Raw genomic sequence first — 20,852 nt, forward strand, 5'->3', positions numbered from 1 at the left:
CAAGAAACAGACTCTTAACTATAGAGAATGTACTGATGGTCCCCTTAGGGGAGGTCGGTGGGGGAATGGGCGAAGTAGGTGATGGAGATGAAGGAGTGCACTTGCAATGAGCACCGGGTGTTGTACGGAAGTGTTGAATCACTATACTGTATACAATCTAATACTACACTATATGTTAACTAACTGGAGTGAAAATAAAAACTTAAACTTAAAAAAAATAATAAAATATGGAAAAATTATCTCAGTGAAAATACACGCAAAAAAAAGAATAAAGAAAAAAGAAATAGTGAGCTTCCTTGCCTTTGATCCTGATCTTGCTGTGATTGCAACTCCTGCTTTCTTACTGTTCCCATGTTCCTGATATATTTTTGCCCATCCCTTTATTTTTAGCCTTTTTGAATCTTTGTGTTTTGTTTGACTCTCGCATAGAACATAGAGTTGGGTTTGTCTTTGCTATCTAATTTTAAAATAGTTTTCTTTAATAGGTAAATTCATCTAATTAAAACATAAATAAGTCCTGGGGATGTAATGTACAACATGATGACTATAGTTAACAATACTGTATTATATATTTGACAGTTACTAAGAGAATAAATCCTAAAAGTTCTCATCATACACACACACACACACACACACACACACACATACACACACAAAAGCAATTTGTAGGGGTGCCTGAGTGGCTCAGTCGTTAAGCATCTGCCTTCGGCTCAGGTCATGATCCCAGGGTCCTGGGATCGAGCCCCGCATCCGGCTCCCTGCTCCGCGGGAAGCCTGCTTCTCCCTCTCCCACTCCCCCTGCTTGTGTTCCTACTCTCTCTCTCTCTCTCTGTCAAATAAATAAAATCTTAAAAAAAAAAAGCAATTTGTAACTATGCAAGATGATGGATGTTGACTAAACTTGTGCTAATTATTTTGCAATATATACATGTATCAAATCATTATGCTCTACACCTAAAACTTATACAATGTTTTATGTAATTATATCTCAATAAAACTGTATAATACATACATACATACATACATACATAACCTATGGATCAATGAGGAAGTCAAAAGGAAAATTACAAATTATTTTGAACTGAATAAAAATGAAAAACACAGCAAGATTTGTGAGATACAACTAAAGGAGTACTTGGAAATTTACATAAATTTCTATAAAAAAAGAAAATAGATCTCAAATGAATGAACTCAGCTTCCATACACCTTAAGACAAATAGAAGAAAAAAATAGAAAAAGAACAAGTGAAGCTCAAAGTAAGCAAAGAGAAGGAAATATCATTTATCAGAGTTGACATAAATGGAACAGTACACAGATAAACAGAGAAAATCAATGAAACAAAAGTGATTTTTTGAGATATTCAATAAAATTGTTACATTTCTAGCCAGACTTACCAGAAAAGAGAAATAAATTACCAATATAGTAACAAGACAGATGACATTACAATGATTTTACAGATAATAAACAATAAAAGATATTATTCTAACAACTTTATGCCAATAAATTCAAATACTTAAGATGAAATAAGTCCCTTGAAAGATATAAATTACCAAAGCTCACTCAAGAAGAAATATATAGCCTGAATAGCCTTATATCTATTAAATAAATCAAACTGGTAGTTGAAAAGCTTCCCACAATGAAGATTCCAGGCCCAGAAGGCTTGACTGGTGAATTCTACCGAATACTTAAGGAAGAAAGACTATCAATTCTACAAAAACTCTCCCGTTAAATTGAAAAGGAGGCAATAGTGTCCAACTTGTTTTCTGAAGCCAGCATTTCTGATACCAAAGCTAGAGAAAGACTTTACAAGAAAAGAAAACTACATACTAATATCCCTCAAGTAGATAGGTGTAAAAATTCTGAACAAAATTTTAGCAAATCAAATCTAGCAGTACTTAAAATGGATAATTCCTCCTGACTGATGGGGTTTATTCCAGGAGTGAAAAGTTGGTTTAGCAATAAAAATTCAACCAATGTAATTCATCAATATTAACAGACTAAAAAAGAAAGCACTATAGGATCATCTCAGTAGATACAAATAAGCATTTGACAAAATGCAACATTTATTATTGATGAAAAAGATAATGCTCAGAAAACTAGGGATGGAAGTAAATTTCCTCAAATCAATAAGGGGAAAAACCTTCAGGTAACATCATACTTTAATAGTAAAAGACTGAATAATTTCCCCCAAGATCAGGAAGAAAGGTACCATGACTGCCCTCAGCAGTTTATTGGGAGATTCCAATGAGTGCAGTAAGGTAAGAAAAATAAACAGAAGGCATCCAGATTGGAAAGAAAGAAGTAAAACTGCTTTTATTCACAGATGACAACCTATGTGGGTAATCCAATGGATTCTTCAAAAAAGGTACTAAAATTAACAAGTGAATTTAGAAAGGTAGGATGTAAACTCTATATACAAAAATCAATTGTATTTTTATACAGTAGCAATGAACAATAGGAAATTGAAATTAAAATGAAAGTATTTATAATAGGATAAAAAAATGAAATGTGGAGGGATAAATCTGACAAAAGATATGCAAGACTTGTATGTAGCAATGTACAAACCATTATTGAGAAAATTAAAGACCTAAATAAATGGAGAGATATAACACGTTCATAGATTGGAACGCTCAATATTATTAAGATGTTAATTCTCCCCAAAATGATCCATATTCAATATAATCCCAATCAAAAATCTCAGCAGACTATTTTGGAAAACAGTCTGGAATTTCTTAAAAAGTTAAATATACATGTGCCATATAATTCAACCAGTCTGCTCCTAAGCATCTCCCCAAGGGGAGAGAGAGCACATATCCATGCAAAGACTTGTACACAGAGGTTCAAAGTAGCTTTATTTGTAATAAACCAAAACTGCAAGTAACTCAAATGTCTATCAACAGGCAAATGAATAAACAAACTGTGGTAATATTTATACAATTTAATACTTTTCTGTAATAAAAGGTGTAAACTATTGATACCTGCTATAACATACATGAATCTCAAAATAATTCTGGTGTATGAAATGAGACAGACAAAAAGTACAGAGTATATGATTCTATATATATGTATATTTTTTCCCTAAAAAAAATGCAGACTACTCTATAGTGACTGTAGATCAGGGCTTCTGCGGTTGCAGGAGGGACAGGGAGTGGTAAGGGAGGAATCACAAAGGGGCAGTAAGAAAATTTTGTGGGTGATGGATATTTTCATTATCTTGATTGTGGTGATGGTATGTACATGTCAAAACTTAACAAATTGTCTACTTTAAACATGTGTAGTTTATTGTATGCAATTATACCTCAATAAAGCTGTTAAAAAATAAAAGGAATCAGGGCTCCTTGGAGAAATGCCAAATCCAGGAAAGAACAAGACGAAAGTGGAACATCTCGTGCCAGAAAATCAAGCAGTACTCAAATAATGAGAACATGTCAAAAGAACATGTCAAAAGAACATGGGACGGGCTTCCACTGGTTGATTCTGAAACAATGCATGCCTCAAAATAGCTAATGATAACAATGGATTAGAACCCACTGAATAAAATAAGAATCCAGATATACACACAAATATAAATAAATGAATGAATAAATAAACAAATGGGTAGGGAAAGCCCTTCCTGGGAGTAGAATCCCAACTGGTAAAAGGAATGATGGAATTAGAACCTTGCCTTTGATAATCATCTTAGTAATAAAGAATTTAGGAAAGAATCACTGATGAATGCTAAAACTCCCCACAATATACTTATTCATTTCAAAGGGAAGAGTAACTTTACAGTGGAAAACTTCAAAGACACTACCTTAAGCATCCAGTCAAAGTTGAAACCACCAGTAATGGGACAAATTGATACCATGTGCCTCCTGATACAAATCACTGAGAAGAACGCAACATGACTTTTGTGGTAGTTTTGCCAAAAGTGCGTAATCTGCATCTCATCATGAAAAATGTAAACAAATCCAAAATGAGGGACATTTTCCAAAATAGCTGGCCTACAGTCTTCAAAAATCCTACATTCACAGAAGATCAAAGGAGACCACGGAGTCATGATAATGACATGCAATGTGTGAACCTGCATCCAAGACCAAAATAAAGTGTTGTTTCCCACTACAAGCAGTGTTACTAAGATAACTGGTGAAATTTGAACACTATCTATCGACTAGGTAATAGTACTGTATGAATTTTAATGTCCTGAATTGACTCTTTTATTGTTATTATGTAAGAGAATGGACCTGTTCTTTAGGAAATGTCCATGGAAGGGGCATTATGTGTGTAACGTATTCTCAAATGGTTCAGGAAACACTATTCATAGGTATAAGGAAAAAATGATAATGGAAATTTGATAAACTGTTGACATTTGAGGAATCTCGGTAAAGGGCACACAGGAATCCTTTGTACTATTCTTGCAACTTTTCTGTAAATTTGAAATTATTTTAAAACAATGTTAAAAAACACTAAGAGTAATAACTAAAAGAATCAAAACAGTACATACAACTTCTAAAACAGAAAAAAGAAAAGAAAATTCAGTGTAACAAATGGCAGGGAAAGTAAAAAGAATTAAATAGAAAGCATGGCAAACAGAAGGCAAAAAAGACAATTGCAGAAATACTGCCACATATATCAGCAATGATAATAAAATGAATGCATTACACTCACCTATTAAGACAGATGTTCTGATTGTTTAAAACCAAATAACTCAAGATCTTGCTATATTCTATTTACAAGAGACATACCTGAAACAAAATAACTGAGGAAGGTTGACAATGAAGGAATAGAAAAAGTTGTAAAAGGAAAAGGCTACATGCAAGAGGCAGTCTCACCTTCCTCCTTGGTAACTACCTGACAGGCCTCTCTGCTTAGGTGTGGCTACTTCACTAAGTTCTGCCAGTGAGATGGAAATGGAATTGTTTTCTGGGCTTTCTGAGGTCATTTATCAGAAATGGGCTGAGCTAGGATGGGCCCCTTTTTGCCCTCCTACCTTTCCTCTTCCTTCTGGCCCTCAATGGAGATGTGCTGGCTGGAACTCCAGAAGTCTCGTGGACCATGAGGGGACCTTAGGATGAAAACCATATACCAAGATGGTGAAGCAGAAGATAGGAGCCTGGGTCCCTGATGACATCACAGAGCCCTGGAATACCTATCTCCAGACTTCTACCCAAGAAAGAAATAATCTTTCTTGTTTAAACTCTTATTTATTTATTTTTTCCTAATATATGTAGTTCAACCTAAACCTGACAGGAACAATAATATTCTTTAGAAATACTTTAAGACATACATACATAAATGTGTAAGTGGGCAAAGAAGACTATTTCACATTTTATTAAGGAAAACACAACAGGACAATGTAATAGTTATGAACCTTTATAAACTCTTTATGCAATAACAATGCAGCTTCAAAATATATAAACCTAACCCTCACTAAAATATAGAAGTGGATGGGAATTTTATATACATCTCTCTCAGATATGTATAATCAAAACCACAAACTATGAGGAAGGACATAAGGATCACTATAACACAACTTAACAAGCTTATTCTAATAAGGATATAAGAGACTTGTACCCTAGAGACAATATACATATTTTTTGATGCATATGAAAAAGTCACAAAAACTGACCATGTTTTAAGTCAGGGGTCAGCAAACTTTTTGTGAAAAGTCCAGACAGTAAATGTTTTAAGCTGCATGGGCCACAGGGTCTCTGTCACAACCACTCAGTTGTGCAGTTGTAACTGGTAAACAAATGAGTACAGCTGTGGTCCAACAAAACTTGATTTCTAACATAGGCACCAGGCCCTTGTGACCTACAGGGTGTAGTCTATGGACCTCTTTTCTAGGTAACAAAGGAAATATCCAAAAATTTCCATAAAGCCGGTATTACCTAGGCCACAGTTACCATGTGTTAAAAATTATGGGGCACCTGGGTGGCTCAGTCAGTTAAGCATCCAGCTCTTGATTTCAGCTCAGGTCATGATCTCAGAGAGTGAGATCAAGCCCTGCAGCACACTCTGTGCTGGGCAGGGAGCCTGCCTAAGATTCTCTCTCTCCCTCTCCCTCTGCCCCTCCCCGCCCCACACTCTCACTCTCTCTAAAAAAAAAAATTTAAAAATTAATGCAATAGCAAAATAAATAAATAAATAAAGTCCACCCCCTCCCAGATCTACAAATCTGGAAATTTTTAAATGCACTTCTAAATAAATCTTGGGTTGAAGAGAAAATAAAAACTGAAAACATAAAGCAGAAGTTTAAAAAAAAAGCCATTGGAACCTATGGAATGAAGCAAAAGTGAGGAGGAAAATTTACAGCATTAAAAGTATTTATCAGAAAACAAGGAAGACAGAAAATAAACTTAGTTTTCACCTCAAGAATTTATCTTTTTAAAGATTTTATTTATTTACCTGAGAGAGAGAGAGAGAGAGAGAGCGCGCGAGAGGGCGAGAGCGCACAGCAGGGGGAGCGGCAGGCAGAGGGAGAAGCAGGCCTCCTGCAGAGCAGGGAGCCCGACGCGGGACTCGATCCCAGGACCCCAAGATCATGACCTGAGCCGAAGGCAGACGCTTAACGACGACTGAGCCACCCAGGTGCCCCTTATCTCAACAATTTAGAATGAAGACAACAACGAGAACAACACAGCAACAATAAAACATATAGAAAACAGAAGGAAGAAATTAATAAAGAAAAAAAGCAGAATTTTTTTAAAAAGCTAAGAAACTGAATTGATCTGGAGAACTTAAAGCTGGTCCTTTGAAAAAAAACAACAAAATAGATGAGCCTTTGGCAACAGAATCAAGAAAAAAGAGAAAACACAAGTAAACAGCATTAGCAATGGAAAAGGGGACATACTTAAAGAAACAGATCACACAATCATCCACTCAAGAAATATTTAAGGAATGGCTACCATGTGACAGGCCTTGCTCTAGGTGCTAGTCAACAAGACAGACAAGGTCCCCACAATCATGGAGACAACAATCTAATGGCGGGAAAGAGACTGTAAATAATAAAAGAATAACTTCCTTTAGTGATAAATGCTACAAAGAAAATGAAACAGATTTAAAAAAAAATTTTTTTTTAATGTTAAATACATATATCCTCAAGTCCAAAGAATGGAAAACAGATGAAATGGATAATTTTCTAGGAAACTATAAATTACCATAACTGACAAATTCTGCATGATTCCACTTATATGAGGCATCTAAAATAGTCAAACTCATAGAAGCAGAGAATACAGTAGTGGTTGCCAGGGGAGGGGGTAGGTATAAAGGGGGTTGTTATTCAATGGGCATAAAGCTTCAGTTATGCTACATGAATAAATTCTAAAGATCTGCTGTACAACATGGTGCCTATAGTTAACAGTAAGATACAGTGCATTTCAAAATTTGTTAGGACGGCAGATCTCATGCTCTCTTCTTACCACAAAAAACAAAGTAAAATGAATCAAAAAAAAACCCCGCAAAGGACACAAGGAAACTTTGGAGGTACTGGAAATGTCTATTACCTTGATTGTGGTGACGGTATCACGTCTATTTACACAGTCCAAACTCATCAAATTATATATATTAAATAGTGTAGTTCTTTGTATATCAATTATGCCTTAACAAAGCTGTTTAAAAAATGAACAAGCAAGAAAAAAAATAGCACTGTGCAGCTAAAATAAGGTCTTGAAGATTAAGATGGTTAAAAAAAAAAACCCAGAACACTCAATGGGTGCCATAATTTTCACTGTTCATGGGTCTCTCCTTTATTGTATGTGTGATGACATTCTAGCCCTATACCTGATTTATATGTAGGTTCTAAATCATTTGTAACCCAATAAAGTCAGAAGTAAAACTTGTAAAGCCCAGTAAGATAAGACAAGGATAAGGCTCAGGAATTCAAACAACAGAGGAAGAGAAGAATCATCTTATGTCTTATACTGCATATCTTACTTATTCCTATCTTGCATAACTGAAACTTTGTATCCTTTGACAAGAAACTTTCAGCTTGATGAAATCCCATTTGCCTATTTTTGCTTTTGTTGCCATATCCACAAAAATCATTGCCAAGTTCTTGAAAAAGCTTTTTTCCTACATTTTACTCTACTACTTTTATGGTTTTAGGTCTTACATTTCAGTCTTGAATCCATTTAACAAGGTGATTAAGGATCTGTGATTGTAAAAGACATGTTTACATGGCTTCACAGCTGAATTCTAAGTAACCTTTGAAGGATAGGTGGTTCTAAATTAATTTACATGTTTTTCCAGACCATACAGAAAGGTTAAAATCTCCCCAATTTTTTTAAATAACTAGAATAATTTTAACACCAAAACCTGATTAGAGATATCACAGAAAAAGAAAACTATTGACCAATATCACTTGTAGATGTAAAAATTCAGAATAAAATATCAACAAATCAAATATAGCAGTGTAATTAGGGAATAATACACAATGAGTAAATTGAGTTTAATCCAGAAATACAAGGTTCCTTAAGCTTCAGGAAATCTAAATGTATTATAATTCATTACATCAATAGATTATAGGAGAAAAACCGTAGACATTGGAAAGACATTGACAAAAGTCATTGCTAATGGAAACTGTCAGGTACTTGATGTGTCTCCTCTCATTTAATCTTCCCCAAAGTCCTGTGCCTCCCTTCATTGATGAGGAAAGGCACTCAGAGATTAAGAGATTTGCTCAAACCTGGCATACAGGGCCACTCTTAATGTCAGGCAGTTATTAGTGAGAGTTGCTGGGGTTTTTACCTGCTGATGTGCATGATTTCTTTATATGTTCTGGGAATTTCATCCTTTGTCAAGTGTGTTGCAAATATTTTGCAACTTTATTGTGCTATTTGTTAGACAAAAACTTTGAAATGAATGTATTTACTGTGTTATCATTTATGCCATTTGTCTTCTTTAAAATACCTTTCTTTTCCTGAAGACCATAAATATAGCCCAAAGTATTTTCTTTTATCATTTTGGTTTTTACATTTACAACCTTACTTCATCTGGAACTTAACTGAGTTAACCCCTTGTGGTCACATCACTAGTTGTCCTCACGTACCACTGATTTGTGAAACAGGCATGGGACCTTGAGCCAGCCAACCTGGTTTGAGTCCTGAAGGCACCTTTAACTGGGTGTGTGACTTTGGGAAAATAACTCAAGGTCTCTCTGCCTCAGTTTCCTTATATGTTAAGTGGAGATATTAATTCACTGTTCCCCTTATAGTGTTATTGTGAGAGGACTTTTTTTTTACTTTTGTCATACAGTCAGAAGTGTAGGGAGTACAGTTCAGAGAATTTTAACATAGACTCCAGTAGCCACTTTAACAAGGATACAGAATTTTCCATCAACCACTCTAAAAAACTGTCTCAGAGTTTGGTAATCTACTCACCTACTGAAGGAATTGGGGTTGTTTCTATTTTATGGCAGTTATGATAAAGCTGCTTTAAACAGGGTTGTGTGTGAAATTATGTTCCTTTCTCTATGGCAGATAACAAGACTGCTAAGTCACATAGTTTTCTAAAGTGACTATATCACTGTGCATCGGCACTAGCATTTTATGAGCTCTGGTTCTGCATCCTTGCCAGCACTTGGTTCTGTATATATTTTAGTGATTCTACTAGGTATGTAGGGGTATCTCATCATGGTTTCCATTTTCATTTTCCTAATAGCTAGTGATGTTCACCATCTTTTCATGTGCTTATTTGCTATCCTTATATACTTGTTGAAGTATCTGTTCATATCTTTTGCCTGTTTCTTAATTGGGTTGTTTGCTTTTTTGTTGAGTTTTAAGAGTTCTTTATATATTGTTGATACAAGTCTATTGTCCGATATGTGATTTGCAAATATTTTCACTCGTTCTGTAGCTAGTCTTTTTATTCTCTTAAAAGTGTGGGTGGCGTGTCTGCCTTCAGCTCAGGTCATGATCTCAGGGTCCTGGGATCGAGCCCCATGTCAGGCTCCCTGCTCAGTGGGGAGTCTGCTTCTCCCTCTCCCTCTGCCCTTCCCCCCTCCATGCTGGCTCATGTTCTCTCTCTCTCTCAAATAAAATTTTTTTAAAGTTTCACTCAGCAAAGTTTTTAATTTTAATGAAGTCTCATTTATCAAATTTTTTTCTTTTATGGAAAATACTTTTGGTTCTATGTGTAAGTTGTTGGCAAACCCAACACACAGATTTTCTCCTCTCTTTTCCTCTAAATCTTTCATAGTTTTGTCTTCTATTTGGACCTATGATCTTTTCTTTATATGAAGTTTGATATAAGGTTTAGATTGACATTATTTTATATATGGTAGTCTAATTGTCTAATGCCATTTGCTGAAAATGCTATCCTTCCTTCACTGTATAGCTTTTTCGGTTTTGTCTAAAATCAGTTGGTCATCTTTTTGTGGGTCTATTTCTGAACTCTATTCCGTTCCACTGATCTAGGTGTTTATCCCTTAACCAGTACCATGCTGTCTCAATTATTGAAACAGCACACAAATGTACTCTCAATTTGCCTCTCTTCTCTCCTTTTTGTCTCTACAGATTAGCCTATTCTGGGTATTTCATACCATTATGTGGCTTTCTGTATCAGGCTTCTTTAACTTAGCATGTATTCAGGCCTCATCCATGTTATAGCATTTATCAGTACTTCATTCCTTTTTATAACTGAATATTCCCATTGTACGGATACACTACATTTTGTTTATCCTTATCAGTTGATGGACATATGGGCTGTTTCCATGTTTTGGCTATTATAAAAAATGCTGCTATCAGCATTCAAGTACAAGTTTTTCTTTGAACCCTTGTTTTCAATTGTCTTTGGTTTTACCTAAGGGTAGAATTGCTAGGTCATATGTTAATTCTATATATAAATGGTTGAGGAATCACCAGACTTTTCCACAGCAACTGAAGCAATGGATATTCCCACTGTCTCCACAGCCTCAGCAATATGTTATTTTCCTTTTAAAAAAATTATAGCTATCCTAGTGGGTGGGAAGTAGTATGTAATCATTATTATTTTTTACTTGCATTTCCCTAGACTAATGATGTTGGACAGCTTTTTATGTGTTTACTGGCCATTTATATACATTCCTTGGAGAAATGTCTACTCAAGTCCTTTGCCCATTTTTAAAAATTGAGATGCAATTCATATAAAATCAACCATTTTAAAGTGGACAATTCAGGTAGGACTTAGTACATTCACAATGCTGGGGGACCCCAACGCCTGACTAGTTCTAAAACATGTTTATCACCCCAAAATAAAACACCATATTCATTAAGCAGCTGCTCCCCATTCTTCCCTCTCTTCAACCCATTGCCAACCACCAATTTGCTTTCTGTCTCTATGAATTTAGCTATTCTGAATACTTTATATAATGAAATCATACAATATGTGACCTTTTGTGTTTGGCTTCCTTCACTTAGCATAATGTTTTCAAGATTCCTCCATGTTGTAGCAGGTTTCAACATTTCATTCCTTTTCTATGAATAATATTCCATTCAATGGATATACAGTTGATCCTTAATATGGGTTTGAATTGTGTGAGTCCACTTATATACAGATTTTTTCTTAAATACAGAAAAGTATTATAAATGTATTTTCTTTCTTATTTTATTAACATTTTCTTTTCCATAGCTTACTTTATTAGAAGAATACAGTATATAATACATATACAAAATATGTGTTAATTGACTGTTTATGTTATCAGTAAGGTTTCTGGTCAACAGTAGGCTATCAGTAGTTAAGTTTTGGGGAGGTCAAAAGTTATATGTGTATTTTTTACTGCATGGAGGGTTGGCACCCCAGCCCCCATGTTGTTCAAGGATCAACTATACTATATTTAGCTTATCCGTTCATCAGCTGATGAACATTTGGGTTGTTTCCATCTTTTGACTATTGTAACTACTGCTGCTATGAATATTCACATACAAGTATTTGAGTATATGTTTTTAATTCTTTTGGATATGTACCTAGGAATACAATTACTAGATCATAAGATAATTCTATTTTAACCTTTTGAAGAACCACCAAACTGTTTTTCACAGTGACCACACCATTTTATATTCCCACCAGCAATGTCTGAAGGTTCCAATTTCTCCACATCTTTGCCAACTTGCTATTTTCCATTTTAAAAATTATGTTCAACTTATCAAATGTGAGGTGGCATCTCATTTTAGCTTTGATTTGCATTTTCCAAATGATTGATGTTGAACATTTTTTCATGTACTTGTTGACCATTTGTACATCTTCTTTAGAAAGGTCTATTCAAATTCCTTGTCAATTTTTAAATTGAGTCTTGTCATTTTGCTGTTGAATTTTAAGAGTACCTTATATATTCTGAATACTAGAGCCACAGTAGATATATGACTGGCAAATATTTTCTATTCTGTAGCTTGTCCTTTCACTTTCTTGATAATGTCTTTTGAGGCACAAGAGTTTTGAATTTTTTAAAAGTCCACTTTATGTTCTTCTGTTATTCATGCTTTTGTGTCATATCTAAGATTCCATCTACAATCCAATGTCAGGGGGTGCCTGCCTGAGTGGCTCAGTCGGTTAAGCATCCAACTCCTGATCTCAGCTCGGGTCTTAATCTCAGGGTCATGAGTTCAAGCCCCGTGTTGGGCATGGAGCCTACTTAAAAAATTAATTAATTAAAATTAAAATTAAAATAAATCCAATGTCATGATTATCCTTATGTTTTCTTCTAAGTGTTTTCTGGTGTCAGCTCTTCTATTTAGGTCATTGATCTATCTTGAGTTAATTTTTGTTTATACTAGATGTGGATATCCAGTTGTCCCAGCACCACTTGTTGAACAGACTATTCTTTCCTCTTTGAATGACAACAGTACCCTTGTTGAAAATCAATTGGCCATAGGTATACAGGTTTACATCTGGATTCTCAATTCCATTCCACTGGTTTGTATGTCTATACTGATGCCAGATCCACACCGTTTTGGTTGCTGAAGCTTTGTAGTAAGTTTTGAAATCTGGAAGTGTGATTCCTCCAATTTTGTTCTTTTTCAATATTATTTTGGCTATCCAGGGTACCTTGCAATTTCATATAAATTTTAGGATCATCTTTTCCATTTCTGTAAAAAGGGCCATTAGAATTTTATTTTTTTAAGATTTTATTTATTTGTAAAACAGAAAGAGAGAGAGCACAAGCAGGGGGAGCAGGAGAGGAAGCAGCAGACTCCCTGCTGAGCAAGGAGCCCAATGTGGGGCTCGATCCCAGGACCCTGGGATCATAACCTGAGCCGAAGGCAGACGTTTAATCGACTGAGCCACCCAGGTGCTCCAAAAAGGGCCATTAGAATTTTAATAGGGATTGTATTGAATCTGGAGGTCTCTTTGAGAAGTACTGTCATCTAAACGATATTGAATCTTCTGATCCATGAATATGGGATGTCTTCTGATTTATTTAGGTGTTCTTTAATTTCTTTCAGCAGTATATTCTATTTTTAACTTTACAAATCTTTCCCATACTTGGTTAAATTTTTTTCCTGGGTATTTCATTATTATGGATGCTACTGTAAATGGAACTATTTTCTTAATTTCCTTTTTGGATTGTTCCTTGCTGGTGTGTAAAACACAATTGACTTTTGTATATTGACCAAACACTATAGCTTTGCTGAATTTATTAGCTCTAATAGCTTTTGGGGACTTCTTTGGGATTTTCTATATAGATAGATAGGATCATGTCATCTTCAAATACAGATAGTTTTACTTCTTACTTTCCAACTTGGATGCCCTTTATTTCTTTTCTTGCCTAATTGTCTTGGCTAGAACTACTAGTACAATGTTGAATAGCAGTGGTGAAAGTGGGCATCCTTGTCTTGTTCCCTATCTTAGAAAGTTTTCACTCTTTCCCCACTGAGTAAAATGTTATCTGTGGGTTCTCTTAACTGTCCATAAATGTTGAGGAATGTCCTCTAAATTCCTAGTTTTCTGAGTGTTTTTATCATGAAACTGTGTTGGAATTTGTCAAATACTTTTTGTGCATCAATTAAGATAATCATGTGGGTTTTTTCCTTCATATTATATTAACTGATTTTATCTTAAAACTTGCTTAGATGTCTGGGATAAATCCCAGTTGGTCATGGCATATTATCCTTTTAATATGCTGTAGGATTCAGTTTGCTAGGACTTTACTGAAAATTTTTATCTGTATTCACAAGGAATATTGCTTTGTAATTTTCTTTTTTCTTTTCTGTGATATTTTTGTCTGGCTTTGGTAACAGGGTAATGTTGGACTCAAAGAATGAGTTAGAAGTACTTCCTCCTCTTCTATTTTTTGGAAGAATTTGAGACGGATTAGTGTTAATTCTTCTTTTAGTGTGTGGCAGAATTAACCAGTGTAGTCATCTGGTTTTAGAATTTTCTTTGTCAGGAGGTTTTTGACTACAGATTCAATCTATTTTTTGTAGGTCTGTTCTAGTTTTCTTTCTTTTTGAACCAGTTTTGGCGATTTGTGTATTTCTAGGGATTTTTCCATTTCATTTAGGTTATCTAATGTGTTGGCATGCAATTGTTCAGTTTTACCTTATAATCCTTTTATTTCTGGAAGGTCAGTAGTAGTGTCCCTACTTCTATTTCAGATTTTAGTTACTTGTGTCTTCTCTCATTTTTCTTTGTCATTCTAACTAAAGATATGTCAGTTTTGTTGGCCTTTTCAAAGAACTACCTTTTGGTACAGCGGATTCTATTGTTTTTCTTTTAAAAAAAAAAAAAGATTTATTTGAGAGAGAGTGAGTGAGAGAGCACAAGCAGGGGTAGGGACAGAGGGAAAGGGAGAAGCAGACTCCTGGCTGAGCAGGAAGCCCGATGTGGGGCTCAATCCTAGGACCCTGAGACCATGACCTGAGCCAAACGAAGACACTTAACTGACTGAGCCACCCAGGTGCCCCTTATCCATTGTTTTTCTATTCCCTATCTTGTCTTCAACTTTAACATTTATGATTTCCTTCCTTCTGATTGCTTTGTATTTTGTTGACACTTTTTCCAGTTCCTTAAAATGTAAAGTTAGGTTATTGACTTAAGATATTTCTTTTTTATTTTATTATTTTTTTAATTTTTATTTTTTTAAAGATTTTATTTATTCATTTGAGAGAGAGAGAGAGAGAGCACAAGCAGAGGGAGAGGCAGAAGCAGACTCCCCACTGAGCTGACAGCCAGACGTGGGGCTTGATCCCAAGACCCTGAGATCATGACCTGAGCCGAAGGCAGATGCTTAACCAACTGAGCCACCCAGGCGCCCCTGTTTTATTTTTTAAGTATCTCTACAACCAACCTGGGGCTGGAACTCACAACCCCGAGATCAAGAGTCACACGCTCTACCAACTGAGACAGCCAGGCGCCCCTGACTGATTTCTTCTTTAATATACAGCTATAAATTTCTGAGTACTGCTTTTTCTGTACCCCATAAATTTTGGTATATTGTGATTTTATTTTCAGTCTCAAAGTATTTTCTAATTTCTTTTGTAATTTTTTCTTTGTCCCATTGGTTAAGACTGTGTTATTTAATTTCTACATATTTGGAAAATTTCCAAATTTCCTTCTGTAACTGATTTCAGATCTCATTCTATATTTGTAGAAGATACTTTGTATGGGGCGCCTGGGTGGCTCAGTCATTAAGCATCTGCCTTCGGCTCAAGTCATGATCCCAGGGTCCTGGGATCGAGCCCCGCATCGGGCTCCCTGCTCGGCAGGAAGCCTGCTTCTCCCTCTCCCACTCCCCCTGCTTGTGTTCCCTCTCTCCCTGTGTCTCTCTCTCTGTCAAATAAATAAAATCTTTAAAAAAAAAAAAAAAGAAGAAGATGCTTTGTATGATTTCAAACTTTTTAAATTTATTGAGACTTGCTTTGTGGACTAACATGCAGTTTATCCTGGAGAACATCCCATGTGCACTTGAGAAAAATGTATTTTTAGCTACAGTTTGGTGGATCTACTAGTAACAATACTCTCAGTTTTGGTTTACCTGGGAATGTCAATTTCTCCTTCATTTTTAGAGGATCATTTTGCCAGATACAGAATTCTTCCTTAGTAGTTCTGTTCTTTTTTTTTTTTTTTCTATCAACATTTAGAATATTTCATCCCACTGACTTCTAGCCTCTCTGGTTTCTAATGATAAATTGCCTCTCAATCTTATTGAGAATCCCTTGTGTGTAATGAGTCCCTTCTCTCTTGCTGCTGTCAAGATTCTCTCTTTGCCTTTTGCTTCCAACACTTTGATTATAATATGTATCAGTATCAATCTCCTTGAGTTTATCCTGCTTGGAGTTCTTTGAGATTCTTGGGATGTGTAGCTTCATGCCTTTCATCAAATTTGGGAACTTTTTGACCATTATTCCTTTATATATACTTTCTGCTCCCTTCTCTCTCTCCTCTTGTACTGAGACTCCTATTTTGAGTATATTGATAATGTTTCAAAGTGTCCCACGGGTCTCTTAGGCTCTGTTCAATTTTCTTCATTCTTTTTACTTTCTGTTCCTCAGACACTAATATCAGTTGATTCTTTCTTTTGTCTTCTCAAATCTGTTGTTGAACCTCCCTGGTGCATTTTTCACTTCAGTTATTGTACTTCTCATTCCAGAATTCTTATTTGGTTCCCTTTTATAATTTATCTCTTTACCAATATTCTCTATTTGATATCCTCTGTCATTTTCATGGTTTCCTTTAGTTCTTTGTACATGGTTTCCTTTTAACTTTTTGAGAATATTTTAGTTGATTAAAAGTCTTTGTCTAGTAAGTCCAATGTCTGGGCGTCCTCCAGGAATGTTTTTATTAATTCTTTTTTCCTGTTTATGGCCCAAAATTTGTTTCTTTGAATGCCTTTTTTTGTTGTTAAAACTGGATGTTTTGAATATTATAACACAGTAACAGTGGAAATCAGATTCTACCCAACCCTAGGGTTTGTTGTTGCTGATTGTTTTAACTGATTTTGTGTGTTTAGTGACTTTCTTGAACTAATTTTTCATAATCTATATTCTTTGTTATGTGTGGCCACTGAGATTGCTGTCCTGTTAGCTTAGTGGCCATGTAGTGACTCGACAGAGATTTCCTTAAATGTGAGATTGTGATTTTTTTTTGACTAAGCATTTGCCTGGTTGCTATAAAGTTTTGATTAGTTTCTACAGTTCTAATAACGTTGATTCTGACAGTTTTTGCCAGATTATTCACTGCTTTTGTGGAGAACTTCCTGGCAAATCCATCCAGTGAGTCTTGTATTTCAGTGATTGTAATCTTTAGTTCTAAAGTTTGCACTGGGTTCTTTAAAAGGGTGTTGCATTTGTTTGCTGAGACTTTCTATTTAAACATTTGCTACAGATGTATTTGTGATTTTAAAAAACATTTTTATAATAGTTACCTTAAAGTCTTTATCAGGTGATTCCTACATCATTTGTCACCTCAGTGTTGGCATCTGTTGATTATTGTTTTCCATGCAAGTTGAAACTTCTGTGGTTCTTCCCATGCTAAGTAATTCTGAATTATATCCTGTGTATTTTGAATATTTTTTATGATATACTGGGTCTTGTTTATATTCTACAGAGAGTGTTGTTGTTTTTGTTTTAGCAGGTCATCTGCTTAGTTAAGTTCAGGTTGAAATTTCCACAGTGGGCCGTGGTTCCAATGTCAGTATAATTTTCAGAGCGTTTCTAGTGCTCTTCAGATCTTCCTGCATATATGCCACCCAGTGGTTAGTATGGAACCGATGTGGTGGTCTACTAGTTAATTCAGTTATCATTTATGCTAATTAGGATCAGGTCGATACATACATGGCTCACGAGTGGGCCCAGAAATTTATAAACAGGGCACCTGGGTGGCTCAGTCATTAAGTGTCTGCCTTCGGCTCAGGTCATGATCCCAGGGTCCTGGGATTGAGCCCCGCATTGGGCTTCCTGCTCCACGGGAAGCCTGCTTCTCCCTCTCCCACTCCCCTTGCTTGTGTTCCCTCTCTCGCTGTGTCTCTCTCTGTCAAATAAATAAATAAAATCTTAAAAAAAAAAATTTATAAACAACTTTATGAAGTTGGCTTTAACACACTCCTCCCTTTGTGTAATTTCCTGGAGGCTACCCTTTTTGGTCTTCCTGCCAGAAATTTTGGACTCTAGTTAATCTTCTTTTGTGCTCTTCCACAACTGGGCCTCTGTATACATAGAATGTTTAGTAACTAGCCTTCCATTCTTAAGCCAACATTATCATCACCATCATTAGCAACAACAGCAGCAGTAAAAGTTCTTCTAACTAATAGAATAAACTGTCTCGGATTGCAGCAATTGTTAAGATTGGTATCCCAGAGCAAGATACCTGAAATCTAACATTTAGTGATCCCTGAGAAAAGTGGCTGGCTCTCAACTCACTCACCCTAAAATAAAGCCTCCTGTTGACAAGCTAAGGCCACAAATAATGAGCTATCACTCATGTTCTTGTTGGCTTGTTCTTAAAAGAGGATGAAAAAGAAATATTTTTAAAAATAAGTTATAAAATATTATAAATATAACATGAATATAAATATAATAAAAAATAAACAGAAAAATTACCACAGAGGAAACAGGTAACTGAAAAAACAGAAGAAAATTTAACATTTCCTATTTAACTATCATATCAACAAATCAAGAATAGGATACTGTGAAATAGGAATAACGACTAAACAAGGAAAAATCTCTAAGTTAAGATACAAAAAATTGCTAAATGAATGGGCTAGAAGATAAAATCTAAAATATACTTGAGAAATCAGAACAACAACAGAAGAGACAGAAAATATGAGTTAAAAGAGTCACTACCATCAATCTACAACCTTTAATATCTAATATGAGTTCTAGAAAGAGAAAGGGAAAACAGGGGGAAGATTTATCAAAGAATAGAGAAAAGGATATGACACACCTGTCCTACTAACCTATGGGGAGAATGAGGTAGTCATAGGAGAGGAAGCTGTTAAGGTATCTCTTTATGTTGGGGCTTTAACTCCATGAGAGAGGAGAAATACATTGGGTAAACAAAGGTGGGCATTAACCATGAATAGAAGGATTCATGCCCTGATTCCCAAAACCAGCATGAAACCAGGAAGTCTCCTTTCCCTATAGCATAAGTTCATTTACTTCATCTTTCCAATACTTCAAATGCCATCTTCAAGTCAAAATGGAAAGGGAAGTAACTCAAAGAATGAGAAATTATCCCCCAAAGACTGAGTTACACTTGAAGAAGCTTTAAATGATGGGATTGGATTGAATTATAAATAAGATTTTCTCTTCCCAGGAACTGGGTATATATGGATTGTTTTATCTGAGGATACCAAAGAAAATGATAGCAGAGAACTTCCCAGAGTTGAAGGACAAGTGCTGACTGACAGCATCCAGCAGTTTGAGTCATAGAATATTCACACTCTGGTTATATGATATAAAATTTCACAACATCAAGAATAGGGAAGTTCCCAAAAGCTGTCAGAGAAAAAAAGAAGTGCCCTATAAAAGAATAAGAATTAGACTGGTTAAAGACTCAAATGCATACCTTTCTTAGAAAGAGTGAACCAAGAAAGACGACATGAAATCCAGACAGTGGATTGAAATGAAATCCACTGAAATCAGTGGGTCTAACCAAGGACAATAATGAAGGAAAGTTCCAGGATGTCAGCCAAGACCTGACTAAGGTGGGAAGATGGAGGGCTTCAGGGAGTGAGCCTAGCAAAAGCAGGGACTCCAAAGATTTCTATATTACTCCTAAGAATTTGGAACTCAGGGAGGTGATAAAGGCAGAAAAACAAGAAGAGAAAAGCCATTCAAAAACCCCATGAAAAAGCAAAAAGCTATTCAAAAAAGGAAATGGAATCATAATATACTACTTTACACTGCTTGGTTGTACACGGAATAATATTTACATAATCATAATAACATAAACACTTTATTTTCTACTCTTAGAGTCAACTAGTAGAGAAAGCACAGAAAATGCAATTATGGTTATAACACATAACACACATGTTTGCAACTGTGAAAATTTAAAGGTTTATAGTAAAAAAACAGCAAGGAGCCAAAAGATACTGTCTATTGTCTGTTGTTGACAGAATAAATAAAGGGGCAAACCTTAAGAATAGAAAAGTCACCAACAGAAGAACAAAAAGTAGTAATATAATATAATAGAGATGGGGCAGGGTACTTGAGCTTAATCCTCATTTGTTGAGGGCAAAATAACATAATAAGAATAGATAACATCTAAAATTAGTAAATCAAGAAAGAGTATGAAAAGTATATTATTTAGAGATATCAAAGTAAACATCACTTTGGCTCTGCTGAAGTGACTGATGTGTTTCCTTCCGGATATTTTATGTGTTGATGTATATATTTCTCTTCCATATCCTTACACAAATGGTAGCATGCTATACATACTATTCTTGTATCTTGCCTTTTTTATTTAATGATGTTTCTTACAGATATTTCTGTATTACTACTGAACTTCCTCATATTTTTAATGGCTGCATATTATTCCATTATTTAGATGCATAATTTATTTAATTGGGTATGTACAATCAATTCCCTGGAATGAAAATTAGCCCATACATACATACATACATACATATGTCTCTGTCATACTTACTCTGAGCTCTTTTGGGCCTGTATAGATTGAAAGCAAGTGTAGAGTACTCGGCCAGTCTAAAAGAAAAAAAAAAGGAAAAAGAAAGAGAGAAAGAGAGAGGAAAAAAAGAAAGAAAGAAAAGAAAGAGAGAAAGAAAGAAAGAAATATCACACAGAGAAGGATTAATATCGATACAGGTATAGCACTTTAGAAGATTCAAACCTAATACTCATATCCTTACATGAGTGGTATCCGAAGACCCTCTAGAAGTGGAAGGTTAAAAGGGATTCCAAAGATGGAATATGTCATAAATCAATTTCTATAAAGGATCATGT

General features: G+C 35.3%; 1 protein-coding gene across 4 annotated transcripts in view; it reads right to left on the reverse strand.

Moving 5' to 3' along the window:
* BRCC3 (BRCA1/BRCA2-containing complex subunit 3) overlaps positions 1–20,852 on the reverse strand; it is a 54,119-nt gene that overhangs the window by 13,274 nt on the left and 19,993 nt on the right. For 3 of the 4 annotated variants that reach the window (XM_032398736.1, XM_032398734.1, XM_032398735.1), the window contains 2 exons: positions 20,539–20,594; positions 4,970–5,044 (listed from right to left, as the gene is read on the reverse strand). In XM_032398736.1, the coding sequence (XP_032254627.1) occupies positions 4,970–5,044; positions 20,539–20,594 (131 nt within the window). The remainder of the gene's footprint in view (positions 1–4,969; positions 5,045–20,538; positions 20,595–20,852) is intronic. The other variant, XM_032398737.1, reaches the window with a different exon arrangement.

This window comes from Phoca vitulina, unplaced genomic scaffold (assembly GCF_004348235.1).
Source record: "Phoca vitulina isolate PV1807 unplaced genomic scaffold, GSC_HSeal_1.0 scaffold119, whole genome shotgun sequence".
NCBI lineage: Eukaryota > Metazoa > Chordata > Mammalia > Carnivora > Phocidae > Phoca > Phoca vitulina.